This window comes from Petaurus breviceps, unplaced genomic scaffold (genome assembly GCF_028583685.1).
Source record: "Petaurus breviceps papuanus isolate PSGF00001 unplaced genomic scaffold, PetGlider_PUasm1.0 175, whole genome shotgun sequence".
NCBI lineage: Eukaryota > Metazoa > Chordata > Mammalia > Diprotodontia > Petauridae > Petaurus > Petaurus breviceps.
Window position 1 is genome coordinate 49,107,116 of NW_027185764.1, and position 20,168 is coordinate 49,127,283.

The window sequence follows — 20,168 nt, forward strand, 5'->3', positions numbered from 1 at the left end:
ACACACACACACACACACACCCCCTGAGTCTCAGTTTGCTCTGTAAGATGAAGGGGTTAGACTAGATGGTTTCTGAATTCCCTTCCAAGTCTAAACCTACAATTCTAATATCCTATGAACATAGCTATAGGCAGTATTATGGGTATATGCTTTTGTACAAGGATAGGATGATACTTTGTTTTTGATTCTCAGAATTGTGTGCTCCTCTCAGTCAGTCATTCAACAGACATTTATTAAGTGTCCTCTACATACTAAGTTCTAGGGATACAAATACAAAACTAAGATGATTTAGTCCCTGCCTTCAAGGAGCTTACATTGTCTTGTGGAGATGAAACATGTTCATAGCTAAAGAAATACAAGTTATATACAAAATACAGACAGTACAGATGGGGAGGTGGGGATAAGAGCTGAACAACAGGACAGCAGAATGGATTGCTTTGGGAAACTGCATAGTTCCTTTAGTGACTCTAGGCTTTCTACCGAAATAAAAGGCCATTGTTTTTTTTTTTTAAAGCAATCCGGGTTAAGTAACTTGCTCAAGGTTACACGGCCAGTTATTTCTGGGTATGGTGCTAAGTATCTGAGCCCGGATTTGATCCAGGTCATCCTGACACTGGAGCCGGTGCTCTTACTCGCTGAGCCACCTGGCCGCCCCAAAAGGCCATGTTTTTAATACTAATATCCTAAGGGTATAGAAATTAGCCTGGGGGGGTGGCTAGGTGGCACAGTGAATAGAGTACCAGCCCAGGAGTCAGGAGGACCTGAGTTCAAATCCATCCTCAGCCGTGTGACCTTGGGCAAGTCACTTAACCCCAATTGCCCTACCTTCCTCCTCCAAAAAAGCAAAAAAATAAAAAAAAAAAAGAAATAAGACATAGAACACAACAGCCTCCAAAAAACTAAAAATTAATATCGTGCAGAGGGCAACAGAGAGAAGTAAGTGGTGGGTATAAAATCAGGGAGGAACTTGAAAGAAGAGAAGGAAAAGATGTCAACAAGGAAATGCATATAGGAAAAAGAGAGGATTGGGTTGTTGGGTAAAAGTGATGGATGACAGGGAAATAGCCAGAGTGTTCCAGTGGTGATTTCTGAATGTCAGGAGAAAGCAAGGGAGAGTGAGAGCACATTATGCAAACCTTCTGAAGCAAACTTATGGAAAGCCATGAACAAAGACTGTACAGCAAGAGCAAGTGTAGATAGGTTGAGATTTGTACTGCTGGAGCAAACTCCCAAAACAATGAGATCGTGGATCTATTGGAGGATGTGAAAGAATACAATTATTCCCTGGGTGTTGCACACTTACAAATAGAGGGATTAGGAAAGATTTCTTGAAATAAATGACATTTGAGTTGAGCCTTGAAGGGTAATAGGGGTATTATGTGTTGGGGGTGAAGAGGGAGGACATCTGAGATGTGGGGGGCAGACTATGCAAAGGTCTGGTGATGGGAGGAGGAGATGGAATGTAGCATATGGAGAGCAGCCAGTAGGCCACCTTAGCTGGAGTGTAAATGGAATGAGTGGGAATAATATGTAATCAACTTGGAAAGATAGCCAGACGCCAGATTGTAAAGGACATTAAATGTCAAAAACAGTCACTGAAATTGAAAAGTAGAGTCAAAACTACCCCTGACCTATTTTAGCCTTCATACCTTACTTGGGAACATCTTAATCAATCATTCATTCACAGGTCTTAGACTAAATGCTCAAAGGTCTTCAAACTGGAATGACATTTGCAAGAATTGTTTAGATAGGCTGAAGAAACCTGCCTATGTCCTAAACATTGTCTACAGATTATTTCAGAAACTGGAGCAAGCATGGAATTCTAGCTGAACTCTTGAGCAGGAACCTCTTGGGAGGTAAAGTTGATGCTTTAGCCTTAGCTAGGTTTTTCTTCATCCTCTGATTTGACCAGAATACTCTGCAAACTTTGAAGGAAGAGGAGGAAGTTGGATAGGAGATCTGGATCAGCTAGCAGTGGGATCTGCAATGGTAGCCAAGGACAGATGGATGTAAATTAACTATGAACCCTATGAATGGGAGAAAAAGACTTTCAGCCACAAGGAACTGATTGACCCCTCTGTCACATGTGCTCACTACGCTTGAGCCCACTTTTCCCAAGATTCCTTGAGTATTTGTGAGAAAGTGTATCACAGACTTTGGAGGGGATGTTTTGTACTAATTCTTCTTACTTTACCTTGGAAAATATCTTTCTAAAAGTTACTTAAAGCTGACTTTAAAAGAGTCTTAACTGATAATTTTGTGGGGGTAGCAAACTTGTAGGAGTTTGAACAGATGGTATTAGAGAATCACCTATGATCCCTCAGGGATTCCCCTAGGATCCTGAAAAGGGGATATATAGCCAAACTCTGGGGACCCAACTCATTAGAGGAAGTTGGAGCTAGGATGAGAATTTTCAGAGTTTACATGGGAAGCTATAGAAACTTCTTATTCATAGTGGAATGACATGGTCAGATTTGTGCCTAGGAATAATGAGGCAGTTAAGGGGCACAATGATAGGAAGATGACTTAAAAACATTTTTTTAAAACCTTTATTATGATTATGATGATGAAAAAGCAGAAGTCATTTATTTTCAATATCTAATTTCATTCAAGTACCAAAAGTAAATACCTAAGTGAAAAGTCTAAGATTTTAAAAATTCTTCCATTAGTCATGAATATGAAATCATTTTAGTAATATGCATGATTTAAAAAAATTCATTTATTGGGATGAAAATGAGAGGCTGGTTCTCTTAAAGGCACTTAAAAATTATTTTTAAAAGTTCTTCTAACAATGGAACTTATTTCAGAAAACTGATGGTGAATCATGCCACCCTTGGCCAAAAATTGATAGACTGAAGGCACAGAATGAAACATGAATTTTCAGATACAGCCAATGTGGGGGATTATTTTTGCTTGACTATACTTACTTGTTATAAGGAGAGGCTTCCATGGGAAGGGGGAGGTTTAGAGGGTACTAATAAAGATAAGAAAGAAAAGATCATCAACAAAATTATTTTAAAAGCACATGCCCAAAATATAAATTCAAAAGGATAGACAAAGAAGGCAATTGTGTTACTACCATGTTAAATTTTATATGCATTTTAAAAGAAAACAATATATTCTTTTTTGTTCTTTATATTCTGTAATATTAATGTTTATGGATAATTGTTTAATTCAATTTAGTAAATATACATTAAGTGTGTACTATGTAAGACACTAGGGCAGGTGCTACAGAAAGTCCAAAAAGGCATAAGGTATGGTCTCTTCCCCCGATAAAATTTGGTCTCTGAAAGAAGAGCTATGACGTATATACAAATAATTGGATGTAACACTGGTACCCTACTCACAAAGCTTCAGGACCAGGAAATAAGGAATATGAGTGATTTAAGAAAGGGGCCAAGCTGAACATGAGGGAGAGAGATTATAGGAATAGTATCCTTCAAGGGAAGCCTTGTGTTCTTCCTTTCCAATTTCTTGACGGTACTTAAAGATGCAACTCATTTTTGCTCTATTGGGAAAAATCCCCTATCTTTCAATTTGCTAGTGTAAAAGGAGGCATTACAATACATGAATATGTCTAGGTGCACAGATAGGCTGCCTGGATGAAGGGTGAACATCAGATGCAGGCTGCCGGTGAAGTCCGAGCCCTTTCATTGACAGAATTACCCACAATAGATTGGACATTGACCTTCCGAGAGATTTTTGCTCAAGTGATTAAAGCCCTAGGAAGGATGCCATGCTAGCTTGGAGCTCTTGGGGATGTTGAGAAAGAGACAGAAACAAAGACAGACAGACAGATACACACACACAGAGGAAGAGAGAGAAAGACAGAGAAACAGAGTTGTTTCTCAGTCATGTCCAGCTTGTTGTGACCCTATTTCAGGGTTCTCTTGGCAAAGATACTGGAGTGGTTTGCCATTTCCTTCTCCAGTTCATTTTACAGATGAAGAACTGAGGAAAACGGGATTAAGTGACTTGCCCAAGGTCACACAGATAGTTTAAGAGGCCAGATCTGAATTCATGAAGATGAGTCTTCCTGACTCCAGACCTGGCACTCTATCTACTGCACCAGCTAGCTGCCCCAGAGAGAGATACAGAGAAGTAAAAAGTGCTTCAGCATAGGTAGAGATTATTTCCTTTGGGGACAATCAGAGAAAGTTTCATGAAGAAAGTGATATTTGAACTAGTAGGAATAAGAAAAGAGAAACTAGGGAGAAAAGACAGAGGCACTGGGAATCAACAAAGCAGAAGGTCTATACAAGGAAGGGCAAATAATATCATTTAATTGGAGTTTAGGGTGTGTAGAGAGCAGTGGAATATAAATTTGTAAAGATAGCTTGGGGCCACATTTTAGAGGACTTTAAATGGTCAACTAAGGAGTTTGGACTTTAGTCAAAAAATGAGGAGTGATTGAAGATGTTTGATGAGAGGATTGACAGAATCAGAACTGCACTTTAGTTATATTAATCTAGATGGATTCGAGAGGGGACAGGCTGGAGGCAAGGAATACCAATTAGAAGGAGATTTTAATGGTTCAGAGGAGAAGTAATAAGGGCCTGAACTGGAGCTGTGGCAAAAAGAATGAAGATATAATTTTGATGGTAGAATTGACAGGATGTAGCAATTGACTGGATGTCGGGAAAGGGAGAGAAGAGTCAAAGACGACATCAGGTTTGGAGCTTAGGTGACAAGTTAACAGTGATGCCACTGACAGATGAAAGCTTAAGACACACCATTAAGTGGAGTAAAAGCAGTTACAGTGATTAAGTTTTCTTGGAAAGAGTGGAATTTCAAGGCTGTGCCTAGTACCACAGCACCACTACCAACTAGTGACAGCTATGCTGTACTGCAGTCACAAGGTTCCCTTTGGAAATAACCAAACTCTAGAGACCAGAACCAGAAGGTAGTATTTGCCAATTCACAGAATGAAAGTGAATTCAGAGTCAGAAAAAGTCACCTTAATAATTATCTACATCAGTTTCATACACATTATCCTAATTATATATTCAGCAGCTTTGTCACCTATTTCTACTGATCCCATATTGCACTCTTCACTAACCATGAAATCCAAAGTTCCCGATGTGGATACAATACTGTTAAAGCTCTTTTCAGTAAGAAATTCCTTCACTGTGGCTTTCCATGGGAAGTGTGTACACATGCCTAGAGAGTCAAAAGTATAGGGCCCAAATTATGAATTTAGTTCTATTCCAAGTATTGCTATTTACAGGGCCAAACAAGCTTGACTTTGTGCTACTCAGAGTGCCGATGGTGAGTTTATATCTGACTCCAATTCTTAGAAGAAATAGATGTTTCTCAAGCTGGCATAAAATATTAATAGGTAAAAGTCTTAAGTTTAAAAGACCCTAGCTTTTCTTTTATATAAAAGATAATAATGACAATTGTTCAAGCAATCCAAGAAAATGAATATGCTTGTATTTCAAAGAAGATTCAACCTATTAATGTCTCCATAAACACTCATGTTTCATCAAAAATCCAATGTGAAATAATGGCATTTCAGAAAATAATGACCTTCTCCCCGAAAAAGAATGCCACACTTAAAAAATCAAGGGCAATTCATCCAATCACTCTGTGCCTCTATTTTTGCATTTGCAAAACAGAATAACGATACCCACCCTCAAATTTGGTAGTAGGTATACGAACAAGATAAAATACATGACAATGTCCTGTGCTTCAAGAAAAGATGTCCTATGATGGCAGTATACCTTTAATATTCTAGTTCAATAAACATCTATTAAATGGTTACTCTATATGAGGCAATGGTTTAGGTGCTGAAAGACACAAAGCTCACATTTTTAATAATAACTGACGTTACATAGCACTCTAAGTTTTACAAAACACTTTCCTGACAACTCTGTAAAACCTCCAGTGTAAGTACTGGTATTCCCATTTTGCAGATAAGGAAACTGAGGCTCAAAGGCTATACAATTAATAATGAAAAGATCTAGGATTTGAACCCATTTCCTGCGTCCAAAATCAGAGCTCTATAATATTCAACCTCCATAATATTAATAAGATCTGATCCCTGTCATGAAGGGGTTTATAAACTGGTTGTTTTTTGTCCTTCTTTTACAAAGAGGACCAATGACATCACAGGGTGATGTGTTGACTCTCACATGAATCAGATTTAAGGCAAGCAGAAAACACCAAGTTCTCAGCCTCACTCTCTTTCAGAGTCATCAAATTCTAGTAGCGAGACAAAAGTCAAGATGACTGCCAATGGCCCAGGATACAGTGTGTGACCTTGGTGTCTTGGATATCTAATCAAGTTCTAAGTACTACACAGCACCTGCTTCTGCTGCCATCATAGCCACTGGAATAAACTGTTCTCATCCACCCATTCCACCAGAGGAAGTCTTCACATACTTGGGGTAGATACCCCCTAATTCACTGATGGGTTTGAAGCCCCTTGGTTAGCCTCAGCCTGGTTTAGCCCATCTGCCAAGAAGGTTTACCGAGGTGTGGCCACTGTGTATGCCATAGCTTTTTGGAGCCACAGACGAGAGCTGAGTGCTAGGCAGACACCAAAGGTGGGTGAGTAGCCCTGAAGGGGGGTTGGCAAGCCCTCACACCAGAGGTGCTATTCCTCCTTGAACAACTATACACCCCTAAAATGTGGTAGAAGTGAAATGGATATAATGATAATATAATATAAATAACCCGCCTTGCGGTAGAGAGATGAATATAATGAAAAATAAAATGTGCTAAGTACATTTGAGATGTACAAAAAAAAGTACTATGGCATGTCGAAGTAAGGAATGCTCATTTTTGATGAGGAAGACATTAATAAAAGCTGTACATAATTATTTTAAAGCATGCAGATGCTAAAATTATGATTATTACTAAAGGAACACACAATTGAACCACACTCAATTTTTCCTACTTGTTCCAGAATGATGATTTTAGGACAGAATTAAATGAAAAATTTTAGTCACTACTGACCTAGATTCAATTTTATTCTATAGTATGTAAGTGAAGAAACATGGATAAATACAAAGCTTAATAACATTGCCAATCTGCCACACTAATCCCCTGAAAGCCGTCCAACATTATTATTACAAGGCATTTTCTTTTTTGTTTAATATTTTGTTTTCCCTCAATTACATGTAAATACAATTTTTAATATTTGTTTTTAAAACTTTGAGTTCCAAATCTTCTCCCTTTCCTTCTCCCTATCCCCCTCATTGAAAAGGCAAACAATTTGATATAGGTTATACATGTGTAGTCATGCAAAACACATTTCCATATTAGTCACGTTTTGAAAGAAAATATAGACAAAAAAATCAATAAAATAAGGTAAAAAATATGCTTCAATTTTTATTCAGACACCATCAGTTCTTTCTCTGGGGATGAAGCGCATTTTTCATTATAAGTCCTTTAGATTTTCTTGGATCATTGCTTTGTTGAGAATAGCTAAGTTATTCACAGCCAATCACCTTACAATATTGCTGTTACTTTGTACACAGTACATGTCACTTTGCATCAGCTTCTGTTAAGATTTTCCAGGTTTTTCTGAGAGCATCCTGCTCATCATTTCTCATAGCACAACAACATTCCGTCACAATCACATGCCACGATTTGTTCAGACATTCCTCAATTGATGGGCATTATTTCAATTTCCAATTCCTTGCCACCAGAAAAGAGCTGCCATAAATGCTTTTATACATATAGGTCCTTTTCCTTTTTTTTTTTTTTAAATCTCTTTTTAGATACAAACCTAGTAGTGGCATTGCTAGATCAAAAGATATGCAACGTTTTGTAGCCATTTGGGCATAGTTCTAAATTGCTCTACAGAATGGCTGGATCAGTTCACAACTCCATCAATAATAATGTCTCATTTTCTCCACAACCCCTCCAATATTTTTCATTTTCCTTTTCTGTCCTATTAGCCAATCTGATAGGTGTTAGTATCTCAGAATTGTTTTCATTTGCATTTATCCAATCAACAGTAAATTAGAGTCTTTTTTTCATATGACTATAGATAGCTTAGATTACTTCATCTGAAAACTGTTCAGTTTTTGATTGATCGTTTATCAATTGAGGAAGAGCTCCTATTTTTAGACATTTGACTCAGTTCTCCATATGTTTGAGAAATGAGGCCTTTTTCAGATAACTTTGCTTTAGAATTTTTTCAGTTACAACTGATAATTGTATTTTCCTTCATTCTATTTCCCCCTCTGTTTATTCTATTCTCTCTCTCCTTTCAGCCTGTCCCTCCTCAAAAGTACTTTGCTTCTGACTACCGCTTCCCCCAATCTGCCCTCCCTTCTATTTCTCCCCCTTCTTTTATCCCCCTTCCCTCCTACTTTCCTGTAGGGCAAGGTAGATTTCTATGCCCAACTGAGTATGTATGTTGTTCCCTCTTTGAGCCATTTCTGTTGAGACTAAGGTTCACTCACTCTCTCACCTCCCCCATCTTTTGTTACAGTAAAAGCTTTTTCTTGCCTCTTTTATGTGAGATAATTTTCCCCATTCTATCTTTCCCTTTCCCTTTTTCCAAGTGCATTACTCTCTCACTCCTTAATTTTACTTTTTTAGATATCATCCCTTCATATCCAACACATATGTATGCCCTCCTGCTCATTGCCCTAATGAGAAAGTCCTTATGAGTCTCAAGTAACATCTTCCAATGTAGGAATGTAAACCATATAACCTTCTTAAGTCCCTTATAATTTCTCTTTCCTGTTTACTTTTTTATGCTTCTTTTCAGTCTTGAATTTGAAAGTCAAATTTTCTATTCAGCTCTGGTCTTTTCATCAGAAATGCTTGAAAGTTTCTCACTGAATATCCATTTTTTTTCCCCTCATGATTCATACTCAGTTTTGGTGGGTAGGTGATTCTTGGTTGTAATCCTAGCTCCTTTGACCTCTGGAATATCATATTCCAAGCCCTGAGACCCTTTAATGTAGAAGCTAATAAACCTTGTGTTATTCTGACTAAGGCTCACAATACTTGAATTGTATCCTTCTGTATGTTTTGCAATATTTTCTCCTTGATCTGGGAGCTCTGGAATTGGTCTATAATATTCCTGGGAGTTTTAATTTTGGGATCTGTTTCAGGAGGTGATTAGTTGATTCTTTCAGTTTCTATTTTACCCTCTGGTTCTAGAATATCAAGAAAGTTTTCCTTGATAATTTCCTGAAAGATGAGATTTAGGTTCTTTTTTGACCATGGCTTTCAAATAGTCCATTAATTTTTAAATTCTCCCTCCTGGTTCTATTTTCCAGGTCAGTTATTTTTTCCAATGAGATATTTCACATTCTCTTCTATTTTTTCATTCTTTTGGTTTTGTTTGATTGTTTCTTGATTTCTCATAAAGTCATTAACTTCCATTTCCTTCATTCTAATTTTTAAGGAATTATTTTCTTCAGTGAGCTTTTGTACCTCCTTTTCCATGTGGCCAATCCAACTTTTTAAGGAGTTTTTTTCTTCAGTGAATGTTTGTGACTTTTTTTCCATTTGTGCCAATTCTGATTTTTAAGGCATTCTTATCCTCATTGGTTTTCTGTACATCTTTTGCCATTTGGCCTAGTTTTTATTTTTAAGGTGTTATTTTCTTCAGTATTTTTTGTGTCTCTTTTACCAAGTTGTTGACTCATATTTCCCGATTTTCTTGCATCACTCATTTCTCTTCCTAATTTTTCCTCTACTTCTCTTACTTGATTTTCAAACTCCTTTTTGAGCTCTTCCATGGCCTGAGGCCAATTCATATTTTTCTTGGAGGCTTTGGATATAGGAGCTTTGACTTTGTTATCTTCTTCTGAGTGTATGTATTGATCTTCCTTGTCACCATAGTAAATTTCTTTGGTAAGAATTTTTTTCTCTTTGTTCATTTTTCCAGTCTATTTCTTGACTTTTAATTCCTTGTTAAAGTAGGGCTCTGGGGCCAGCTAGGTGACACAGTGAATAGAGCACCAGCTCTGGAGCCAGGAGGACCTGAGTCCAGGCTCAGTCACTTGACACTTACTAGCTGTGTGATCTTGGGCAAGTCATTTAACCCCAACTGCATTGCCTTTTTCCCCTCCAAAAAGACCCAAAAAACAAACAAATAAAGTAGAGCTCTGCTTCCAGGGTAGAGGCTGTACTATCCCAAGATTCAGGGTTTTCTTGCAGCATTTCTCAGAGATACTTCTAGGGAGCTGTAAGTTTTCAGTTCTTCCAAGGTGGCATGATCTAAGGAGAGATGTTTACTACTCTCCTGGCCTGTGCCCTGGAAGTGTGAGGAGGGTCCCTGCTCCGCTGTAGCCCACAAGCTCTGGTGTGCCAGTTCTCCTCCTTAAAGAGGGACTACCACCCAGGACTGTGACCCAGATCTGAGTACAGCAAAGCAACAAAGTCCTGCCCCCAGTGACAGCAAAGAGACCCCTGTGAGCTCCTTCTGATCAGTTGTTCAACCCCCTTACTGTATGCTCTAGAAGAAGCCACTGCTGCTACTGATTCAATGGCTCCCAAGGTCTGCTCCTGGTCTGCTGGGGCCCAGTCTCTGCTGGTGCAGCCTGAAGTGGACCATGCTCCACTCTCACCCCAGGGCCACAGACCTTTACTGCTAACCTTCCAAGTTGTCACTGACTGGAAATTTATTTCACTCTGTCATTTTGTGGTTTCTACCACTCTTGGAATAGTCTTTTGGCATTATTTAAAGGTGTTCAGAGGGGCTTGGGGGAAAGCTCAGGTGAGCAGCCTTTTCTCCACCATCTTTGCTCAGCCTCCAGGATGCAGAAGGCATTATATGGGTTGAGTCTCTCATCTCTACAAATTAAGTTGCTGGTTCAACACTTTCACAAATATAAGAGAGGGAGACGGTGAATCTCTCAAGTCAATTTGATTCAGGAATGGACAAGGAAATGTTTGGTAGTCAGAAGAAAGTTGGAGCTGATCACATGACTCCTCTATTCCTCATCACACCTCCCGCACCTAAGATATCCTTCTTATGCCCTTATTGGCTGTGTTCCCTCTATATTTAGGGGCTAGTAAATAGTACCTCTATTCCATTAAGCCTCTTAATATCGAGTAGCTTTTAAAAAGGAATATTTACTTCAAGCAAAACCAAACATTTTTCCCCAATAGGTCTAGGGCATGCTTTCTCTATCACCATGGTTTCTGTGGGAATAGGCTTAAAATTTAGCTGAGTTCCTATATAGCATCAGTCCAACCAAATTCATGTCTAGACGTAGCACGATTGGCATATATGCTGTGCTGGCTGCAAAATCCAGCCTGCATTTCAACGCCTATATTCCTATGAACTCTTTCAGAATCAAATGGAGAGGAAAGAGTCTTTTTTAATGCCTCTCAAGCAAATCAGAGGTTAATCTCTAGCATCCTCCACTTGGAGAGAGATTGCATTAACTGAGCAGGCTGATTGGGTCTGGGCAGCCATGCCAATTTTCCCTCAGTTTCTCACAAGCTACACTCTGTCTCCTGTACTCCTTTCTTTCTGGCTCAGAGAGTCCCTCTCTTCCTTTAATATACAGCTCAGTATATTAAAGTATACTTGCCCAACGGCAAGTACTCTCCCTCCCAATCTAGCTCATATATGATTCTTTTGTCTATATTTGTATTAATTCACTTTATATTTATGTTGTATATATTTTTATACTTCTCTGCCCTAATTAGAATGCAGGCTCATTGCAAGTGGGGATTGTTTCATTCTTGGTACTTATACTCACAGCCCTTATCATGGTATCTCACATATAGTGACTTTATTGATTGTTGGGGTGGTCAAAATTGAAAAAGGTGCCAAATCCTGATAGGTTGAGTAGCTGCTATTCTCTGGAGACCAAAGGATTGGGGAGTAGCTCCAGAACATCTGCTATAGGGAATTCCCTTCTGAAGATGGCCTTGTAGCTTCTTGTTGGCTACTTTATCTGGTGGGGTCAGTAGCCTCAGTCCACACCCTCTGACCCTTACCTTATAATAAGGACACTCACATATGAATTCTATTGCTCCTACTAATAGCTTGAGATAAATCAGGACAAAAACCATTTTGGTATCAAAGTTTTCTAACAGTGATGTCACCTTCACCACTACCATCATCATTATGAGTAGAGTAACTGAAAGAATATAAAGAGCACAGGATCAGCAGTCAGAAAACCTGGGTTCAAATCCCAGATCTATCACTTGCTATTTGTGTGACCAGAGCAGAGACTAGTCATTTCTCAGGGCTTTGGTTTTCTTATCTGGAAAATAAAGAGGTTAGACTAGAGGTGTTTTCCAGCTCTAAATTCTATGATCTTCTAGTCAATGATCCCAGGCTTAAGTACTTTTACAGCCATTGTCAATTTGGAATAATTGTGTAATCTACTTTTCTTTAGTTATTTTTTCTTTCATGATCTGTTATAGGCTGTTGGCATGGGCAGACATGCTAATTTACGAGGCTATGTGGAAAGGTCCAAAATGCAGTTGTAGAGACAATTGCATACTGAAGCTACTGATAGTGAGTGGTTTTCCATTTTGCAATACTACATCTTGGCAACAATTTTAATCTTGTTCTGCACCATATACAAGATGCCATTACAAGAAAAGAAAAAAGAAAGAAAAGAAAAGAAAGTCGTGGTCTGCACAAATATTGAAGGCAGCAAGAGACTACAAGTTAGGCAATTTGGAAACTGGCACAATTTTTTTTTCTTTGATGCCAAATATAAGAAACTTTGAAGGCTAATGTGACCTCGGGGACATAGTTACCAGAAAACACTTACCTTTAATTTTTTAAAAGTCAGTAACACCAGATGGTGCATGGGTGCCACATAAATCCTTCATAAATACTTGTCGATGACTAATTTGTGGAATTAATATTTAAAATTATATATTGCCCTTTGAAATTTGTACTTATACAAACAGTGACTAAATGGATTTACTTATTATCCAACATTATTATTTTTATTCTTAAGGGGGCTAGTGCAATGACTCTAGAGTCAGTGGCCATGGGTCCAAATCCACATCTGATTCTTATTAACTGTATGACCTTGGGCAAGTCACCTTGGACTCAGTTTCCTCATCTGTAAAGGGAGGGGTTTGAACTAGATGCCCCCTAAAATCCTCTCTGGCTCTTGGTCTTTGAATGATAACCTATTTTCTTGTTTATAAAGCATGAACATCCTATCTATGTTCCTTATTTTTTGAACAGAGTTATGCCATTTTACTAAGCACTGACTGCACATGCCAAAGACGTGGACCTACTTTCCAAAGAGCTTATAGCTGATGGAATGTAAATGATTACTATATGACTTTCTGAATGAGAAAATATGTCTAAGGATTTTTGTAATTTGATATTGGTGCCAAATTTTCACTACAGCATTTCAGCTTATCTGAAAAAATTTTTTAATCAAGGTTAATACAAAGCTCTTCCCCCCCCCCATTCAATATTTCTCCTACTGCTAACTGGGTTACTACTGATACATGTAATGGCTTGTTTTCCTCCATCAATATACAAATGGTAAAAAAAAAAAAAATTAAAAATGGAGTTCCACTCAGGCAGCTTCTCTGTATTTCTCCAATGCTTTTTTGCCATTACTTACTTACCAACACTAAACTCACTCCTCAACAAGATTTTTAGTATCAGACAATCATCATGCAGGAGAGTTTCCAAAAGCAAGTTCCAATTACAACAGGGTTGGGATAAGAGTAGTTTCAATCGACCCTGGATAGCCATTCCTCCAGCTGATGGAGTCCTTTCAAAATGCAAGATAAAGAAGGAATAATGTAGTTAATTTATCTATGAAATTAATAGCCTTTAAATGCAGCTGTAATACTAACTCCTTAAATGTCAATTCCTTCCAGATTACTCTGAAAATGCTTTCATGCTTGCTTACTTTCAAGCTTCTCAGAGAAGGAATTACATTTAATCTCAACTAGCTAAAAGCAAATTAACATTTGGTGGTCTGCCAAATTTATAACTGATACAAAGTAACCTTACTGATAACTCAACAAACAATTTAAATTCTTGTTTTGTGAGGCAAAAATGTTTTGTGTACGTGAATATATTAAATTAATATATGATTGCTTCTTTCACAATTCAGCATGCATTTATTTTGGCTTCTGATATTTCAGATGTGTATATCAATACTGATGAAGACTCAAAAATAAAATAAAAACTTACTTTTGTCAAGCCAACAAGCATTTATTAAATGCCTACTATAGGACAGGAAATTTCTAATTGTTGCCCATGTAATACTCCATTACATAGGATCATGACACTAACCATATATTCAATACTGTAACCACTGCCAATATTCATCCCTCTGCCTTGCTGGACCAGTTTGATGATAAGTAAATTAACAGAAGGTAGGAGAAGAATGTGGAACATGGAATCATGTACTCACATTGAGTTCAGATCTGGCTTTGTCATTTAAGACCTGTGTGATACCGGGCAAAGTACAATCTCTTTGGACTTCTATTTTCTTATTTGTAAAATACAGGACAAGAAGACCTCTAAGGTTAGTTCCAGATCCATTACTACGGTTAACAGTTTCAGAATCACTACCAAAGTTAATATTTTTTAAGTTAAAACTTGTGATTTCATTGGTGTAGAATATATACACACATTCTGGATGAAGAAGCTCTTTCTACTAATGCTGGTCATCAATTGTTCTGCAATTTATAATGTTAGAAAATTGCCTGGAGATCATATGACCCACCCAGGGAATCACATAGCCATTGGGGGGGGGTGTCAGAGATGGGATTTGAACCTATGTCAGGCCCCTATCCAATATACTGTGCTGCCTCTCACTGGTGACAACCAGTAACAATAATTATGTCCTACTACACTAACATTTTGTAATTTGATAGAGTGTGAAGCAGGAGGTAGGTGAGTAAAACCAGTTCATTCTAACATGCACATATTAAGCATTTTTTATATGCAGGTTACTGTGGCAGGCACTGGAGCTATAGAGATTGGAGGTATTAGAAACAAAGCTATATTTTATTCAACCACAATAAGCAGGAACATGGCATAGAAGATGGAGAGAAAGTCTGAAGAAGACCCGAGTTCAGTTCCTGCCTATCACACATGTGGGCTGTGTGATCCTTGTCAAATCTCTGAGCTCTCTAGGCAACTCTGTAACATGGTAAGTTGCCAAGCAGGTGCAGAGCTGCATTGGCAAAGAAAATTCTCATTCAGAGTTCACTATTAGAAATGAAATCAAAGGTCCAGACCAAAGTCCAAATTATTCAACAGAATTCACAATCTAAATGTCATCCTTGATTCCCCCCTCTCTTTAATCTGCTGCTGAGGACTGTTGATTATATCTTCCTAACATTTCTCAAATGTGCCTACTTCTCTCTTCGACACAGATGCCATCTTCATACAGGCCCTTATCACATCACATGCAATAGCCTGGTCATTGTTCTCCCTGTTACAAGTCTCTCCCACTTCAGTCCATCTTCTATTTGACTGTCAAAGAAATCTTCCTAAAGGACAAGTTGATCCACGTCTTCCCACCCCCACTCCTCCATAGCCCTGCCATGCAATAAATCCCACTGGTTCCCTATTATCTTCAGGATCAAATATAAAACCCTCTATCCTTCAAAGCTATTCAGAACCTCCCTCCTACCCTTTCCAGTCTTCTTACACTGACCCTCCCCAGTTTGCACTGGGTACCTTGATGTTTCTGGAACAAGACATTCCATCTCCTTATTCCAGAGATTTTCACTAGCTCTCCTTCATGACTAGAATGCTCTCCCTCCTTAGCTCCTGATTTACCTGGATTCCTTGAGGATCCATTTAACAGCCCACCTTCTATAGGAAAACTGTGCTGCTCTTCCTTTATTCTTTATTTATTTAATTTCTGCCCTGCTTGACTGAACATAAATGTTTGCATTAGCCTGTGAGCTCTGTGAGAGTAAGGACTGTCTTTTACCTTTTTTTGTATCCACAGAGCTTAACACAATGCCTGGCACTGTTTATTGACTGAATAGTATTGCCACTAAGCTAAATACTACAGAGCAATAGTATGATCTGGAATCCATAAACTTAAAAAAAAAGTATCATTTCAATATAATTGGTTTCCTTTGAACTTATTTTGCATATTTTATTTTATTCATTTTACAGCATTATTCTTACATGGGCTCCATATATTTCACCAGATTGCCAGAAAGATCCATGATTCAAAAGCAAAATTAAAACCACCTGCATAGAGAGCAGTTACAAGGTAGAAAGCAGAAAGGCAGTGCAGATTTCTGTCCACAGAATACAAAATCCAAGGAAGAGGTTAGTAGTATAAATTATAGCCTTAAATGTCTATATAAGAAATGTACAAAGTATAGGCAATAGGCAAAATGAATTAAAGCTCTTAGGCAAATTTCACCTCAAAATTATCACTGAAAGTTAGATGAGATGAAACCTATGGAATATGGCACTGGATAGGTCTACCTTATATTTAAAAAAGATAGGAAAAAGAGGGAGAGATTCTATTGTATATTAAAAAGGTTCAAACCAAGCACCAGATTGGGAAAGCATAGTAGAGATCAATGAAGGGAGAAAGAGAAGTGATTTTGTCACATTAAGTTCAGAAAACAGATCCTGAGTCTGGTCCAGAGGAATGGTATTATAGCCATGGAAGGGCTTTTTTAATCTATGAATCTGCTACAGCTCTCATTCTCTTTCTCTCTCTGTGTCTCTCTTTGTGTCTCTGTCTCTCTGTCTCTGTCCCTCAAACAGAGTCACTGATAATTTCTTAACTTGCCTTACCGATCATGACATCCTTCAAAATATAGAGGAACTAATGAAGGAAAAAGGGAACAATTATATTCTGGATCTAATTCTCACCAATAGGTGGAAACTATTGTTTGGAGTGGAAATGGTAGAAATGTTGTGGAAGTGATCTCTCTCTCCTCTAGACTGTGATAGCTGGAGAAAGCCATGAATAGTTTGACAGGCATTTTAGAGTTAGAGCAAATTTCAAAGGATTTGGGGGAAGCATAGATAAGATTTTCTGGCCTAAAATGCTACAGAGTAATTCAACCCATTAAGGATGAAATAATGTGTGTAATGAGCTCTTAACACTGTGGAGTTACATAAATATCAATTACATAAATGTCATCAAGACCCCACGCCAGTTCTACCTGTAACAATTAAGTTAAAATCAGTGGGCATTTATTAAGCACTTACTGTGTACAAGACACCTTCTAAGTTCTGGGAATACAATTAGCTTACAATTTAATTGGAAGGATGACTGGCATCCTAGAAACAATGATTACCTAAGGCAGAGGTGGCAAGTGCAAAGAGAAATCTAGAGAAAATACAATGAGCAATTTGAACATGAATCTCTGGTCTCTTTCAGCTGGGACAATCCTGTCAAGTTCCTAGGGGAAAGGCACGGGTGTTTTACATTTCTTTCACACCCCTCTCAGCATTGTTTAGTTAAGGGTAAAGAAGGGGAGTCTCAAAGGCTCTAGGATAGGAGCAAAATTTTAACACACACACTCCCTCTTCCCATAAAGGTGAAGCTAGTTTTTCCTTAAAAGGTAATGACACAAGCTTGGGGAAATGGTTAACTCAGCAACTAAAAGCTCATTGATTGACTGAATGAGTACAAAGCCACCACTAAAGGCTTGTGGGTGGAGATTGGAGGAGAGGGGGCTTTCAGAGGTATGGCCAGGAGATCAGGGAGATTAAGGCCAGCTCAGCTTAATCAGCTGGAGGTGCTCTGAATAACTTTCTCCTGCTATGGCTAAATAAATCTTTTGTTAATTGTTGAATGACCTGTAAGGGTCTCATTTTATTACATTATTGAACTTAAACTATCAGGGGACTGGCCTGAGTCAGGACCAGCCTTTAACAGACTCTGACAGAGGAATGTACGGCCTGGAAGGCTCTGCCTACCTGGAAAGGACCCAGTGACAGACTATACAAAGTATCCCCAAAAGACTTGGTGCAGTGTTAACCTTTAATAACTTTACTTTTTTTGGTATGTCCTGTATTTCTTTTGGCCAGGACTAGCTTAGCTAAATTCAGTCTCATTGTCAGATGGGACTGCAAGATAATGAATCTTCCGGCTACAACAACTCTCAAAGATCATCCCCTATGGAGTGGAAGGGTTGCTTTAATGGTTCCCCTTTAGTGGAAGGAACATTTTGCATCAATGAAATTACAAGTCCTTGAAGTATTAAAATATTTCCTTTCCCAGACCCTCTATTAATACTCTATTTGTACAATTCTTACACACTGACCATGTTCTGTTCTCTATTATAATTATTTGTGTATCAGTAATTTCTAGTTACTAGAATTTAAACTTCTCAAGGACAATAAATGCTCACTTTTTGTGCCTCTCCTCCTCCCCACCCCCTTCTTCCCATCCTGCCAGACAGTTTTGTGCATATAACAGCGACTTGATAAATGTTTGCTGGATTTGTTCATGATTTGTTTGACTTGTACAGTGATGGTAGGTAAGTTCACGGGGGAAAGTGACCTTACTTCTAAATCTGTCACTTTTAGTTTCTTTTTGAAGTGAGTTTGGTATATTTTGCAGCCTATTCTGCTTGTCCTCATCATACAAACCCATACCTAGCAAAGTTCTTCAGTCTCTTACACAGCATTATTTAATACTGTTTCATGAATGGATAATTTTGAATGAATAAATGAATGCAACTTGTTACCAACTCAGAATCTTCTGCACTCCTATGACAGTACCAAATATTTAGGTCAGGACTGGGACAAGTCAAGGAAGTTCAAAATCGTCTGGGAGGTACTAGCATGGACTGAGGTCTCTAAGACCCTAAAGTTCTCCCAGTTTGGTCTAGGTTTTGTGGGACTCCACTAGTTTGGCTCTGAGCAGAACTGAACCTTAACCCTGAGGGTTTTGAACTTGTAGACTATCCCAAACTTAGAGAGAAACATTGGAGCAAGATAAAGAATGGAGAAAATCTTCAATACTCAAAACAATCCTATCCCAAACCTTTGGAGGCTGCCCTTGTGATCCTTGATACTGGTTCATAGTATGAATAATTACACTCAACAAAGAAAAAAGCAATTAACATGTGGCAAATAGGATGAGTGCTGGTTTAAACAATAGCTTTTTATCTCCACCAGATATACGTGTGTGTGTATAAAAATGTCTTAAACAATGGTAGAATGGAAAGGAATATTGTTCCTATACTGGCATCCACCTACCTCCCATTCTTTCCTCCATTCCCCTCTCTTCTGGCTTGGTCCTAGAGCCCATCCTAGACAGCCAGGTAGTATGAAGAGCTGATATCAGGGGTTACCTTCCTCCTCTTCCAAGACATCAAGCAGGAAGAATGCTACCACTGGGGTAGGCAACCCCTATCCCCCTTTCCTGGGCTACTTGACAGGATTTGAATGAAATGGAAGTCAATAACTCCACTTTCTTTAGTGAGATGGTGGACCACCAGGCCATATCATCTTCTCTACCTTTTCATTCCCCAGTACCCTAGCACTCCCATCTTAATGAATTAAGTAACCTAAGGACCTTTGGACCTTGCCATCCACCCTTCTTCTAGACTCTTGGGACTTCCAGGCTTTTCTCATTGTCTTTCCACCTACCCTGTAGCTCAGCTTTCCTTTATATGTTGTCTTCTTCAGTAAAAAGAATGAATTTCTTGAAAATAGGAACTATCTAGCATTTTCTCTTTGTATGATCAAAGCTCAGCATGAGTAAACACTTAATACAAGCTTTTAAAAATTCATTCATTCATTCCAACTTTTCTCTTTTCCATCCTTGCCACACTGTCTGTAGCATCATCTTTGAATGTGAAAACCAGCAATATAACATTAAGGATGTGTGATCTGAGAATTTGTGGAAAGACAACTAGACTTGGAGTTAGGAGAGGTCTGGATTACAATTCTAACTCCAACAATTATTAGTTGTGTGACTCTAAGCAAGTCATAAAAAAATCTTTAAGCCTCAGTTTACCCTTCTGTAAAATGTGGATAATAATACTCACACTACCTAATGCACAGGACTGTTGAAAGAAAAACACATTGTAAATTTTAACACACCAAGTAAATGTCATTACAATGATGACTGGGAATAATAATAGGCATAGAATAGGTAGCAATAAATATTTCCTGTTGGACTGATTAAGTGGGATGTTACATTCAATGAATGAGACATAAGAAGTCTCATTACAAACCAAAGCCAAGTCAATAAAATGCCTACTACACATCTTTCTCTTTCCCTTGTTCACTAAATAAG

At 38.3% G+C, this 20,168-nt stretch overlaps 1 protein-coding gene across 6 annotated transcripts in view; it reads right to left on the bottom strand.

Moving 5' to 3' along the window:
• Nucleotides 1–20,168, bottom strand: part of KIAA0825 (KIAA0825 ortholog) — a 549,915-nt gene that overhangs the window by 306,223 nt on the left and 223,524 nt on the right. For all 6 annotated transcript variants that reach the window (XM_069085102.1, XM_069085097.1, XM_069085101.1 and 3 more), the window contains one exon: nucleotides 13,537–13,685. In XM_069085102.1, the coding sequence (XP_068941203.1) occupies nucleotides 13,537–13,685 (149 nt within the window). The remainder of the gene's footprint in view (nucleotides 1–13,536; nucleotides 13,686–20,168) is intronic.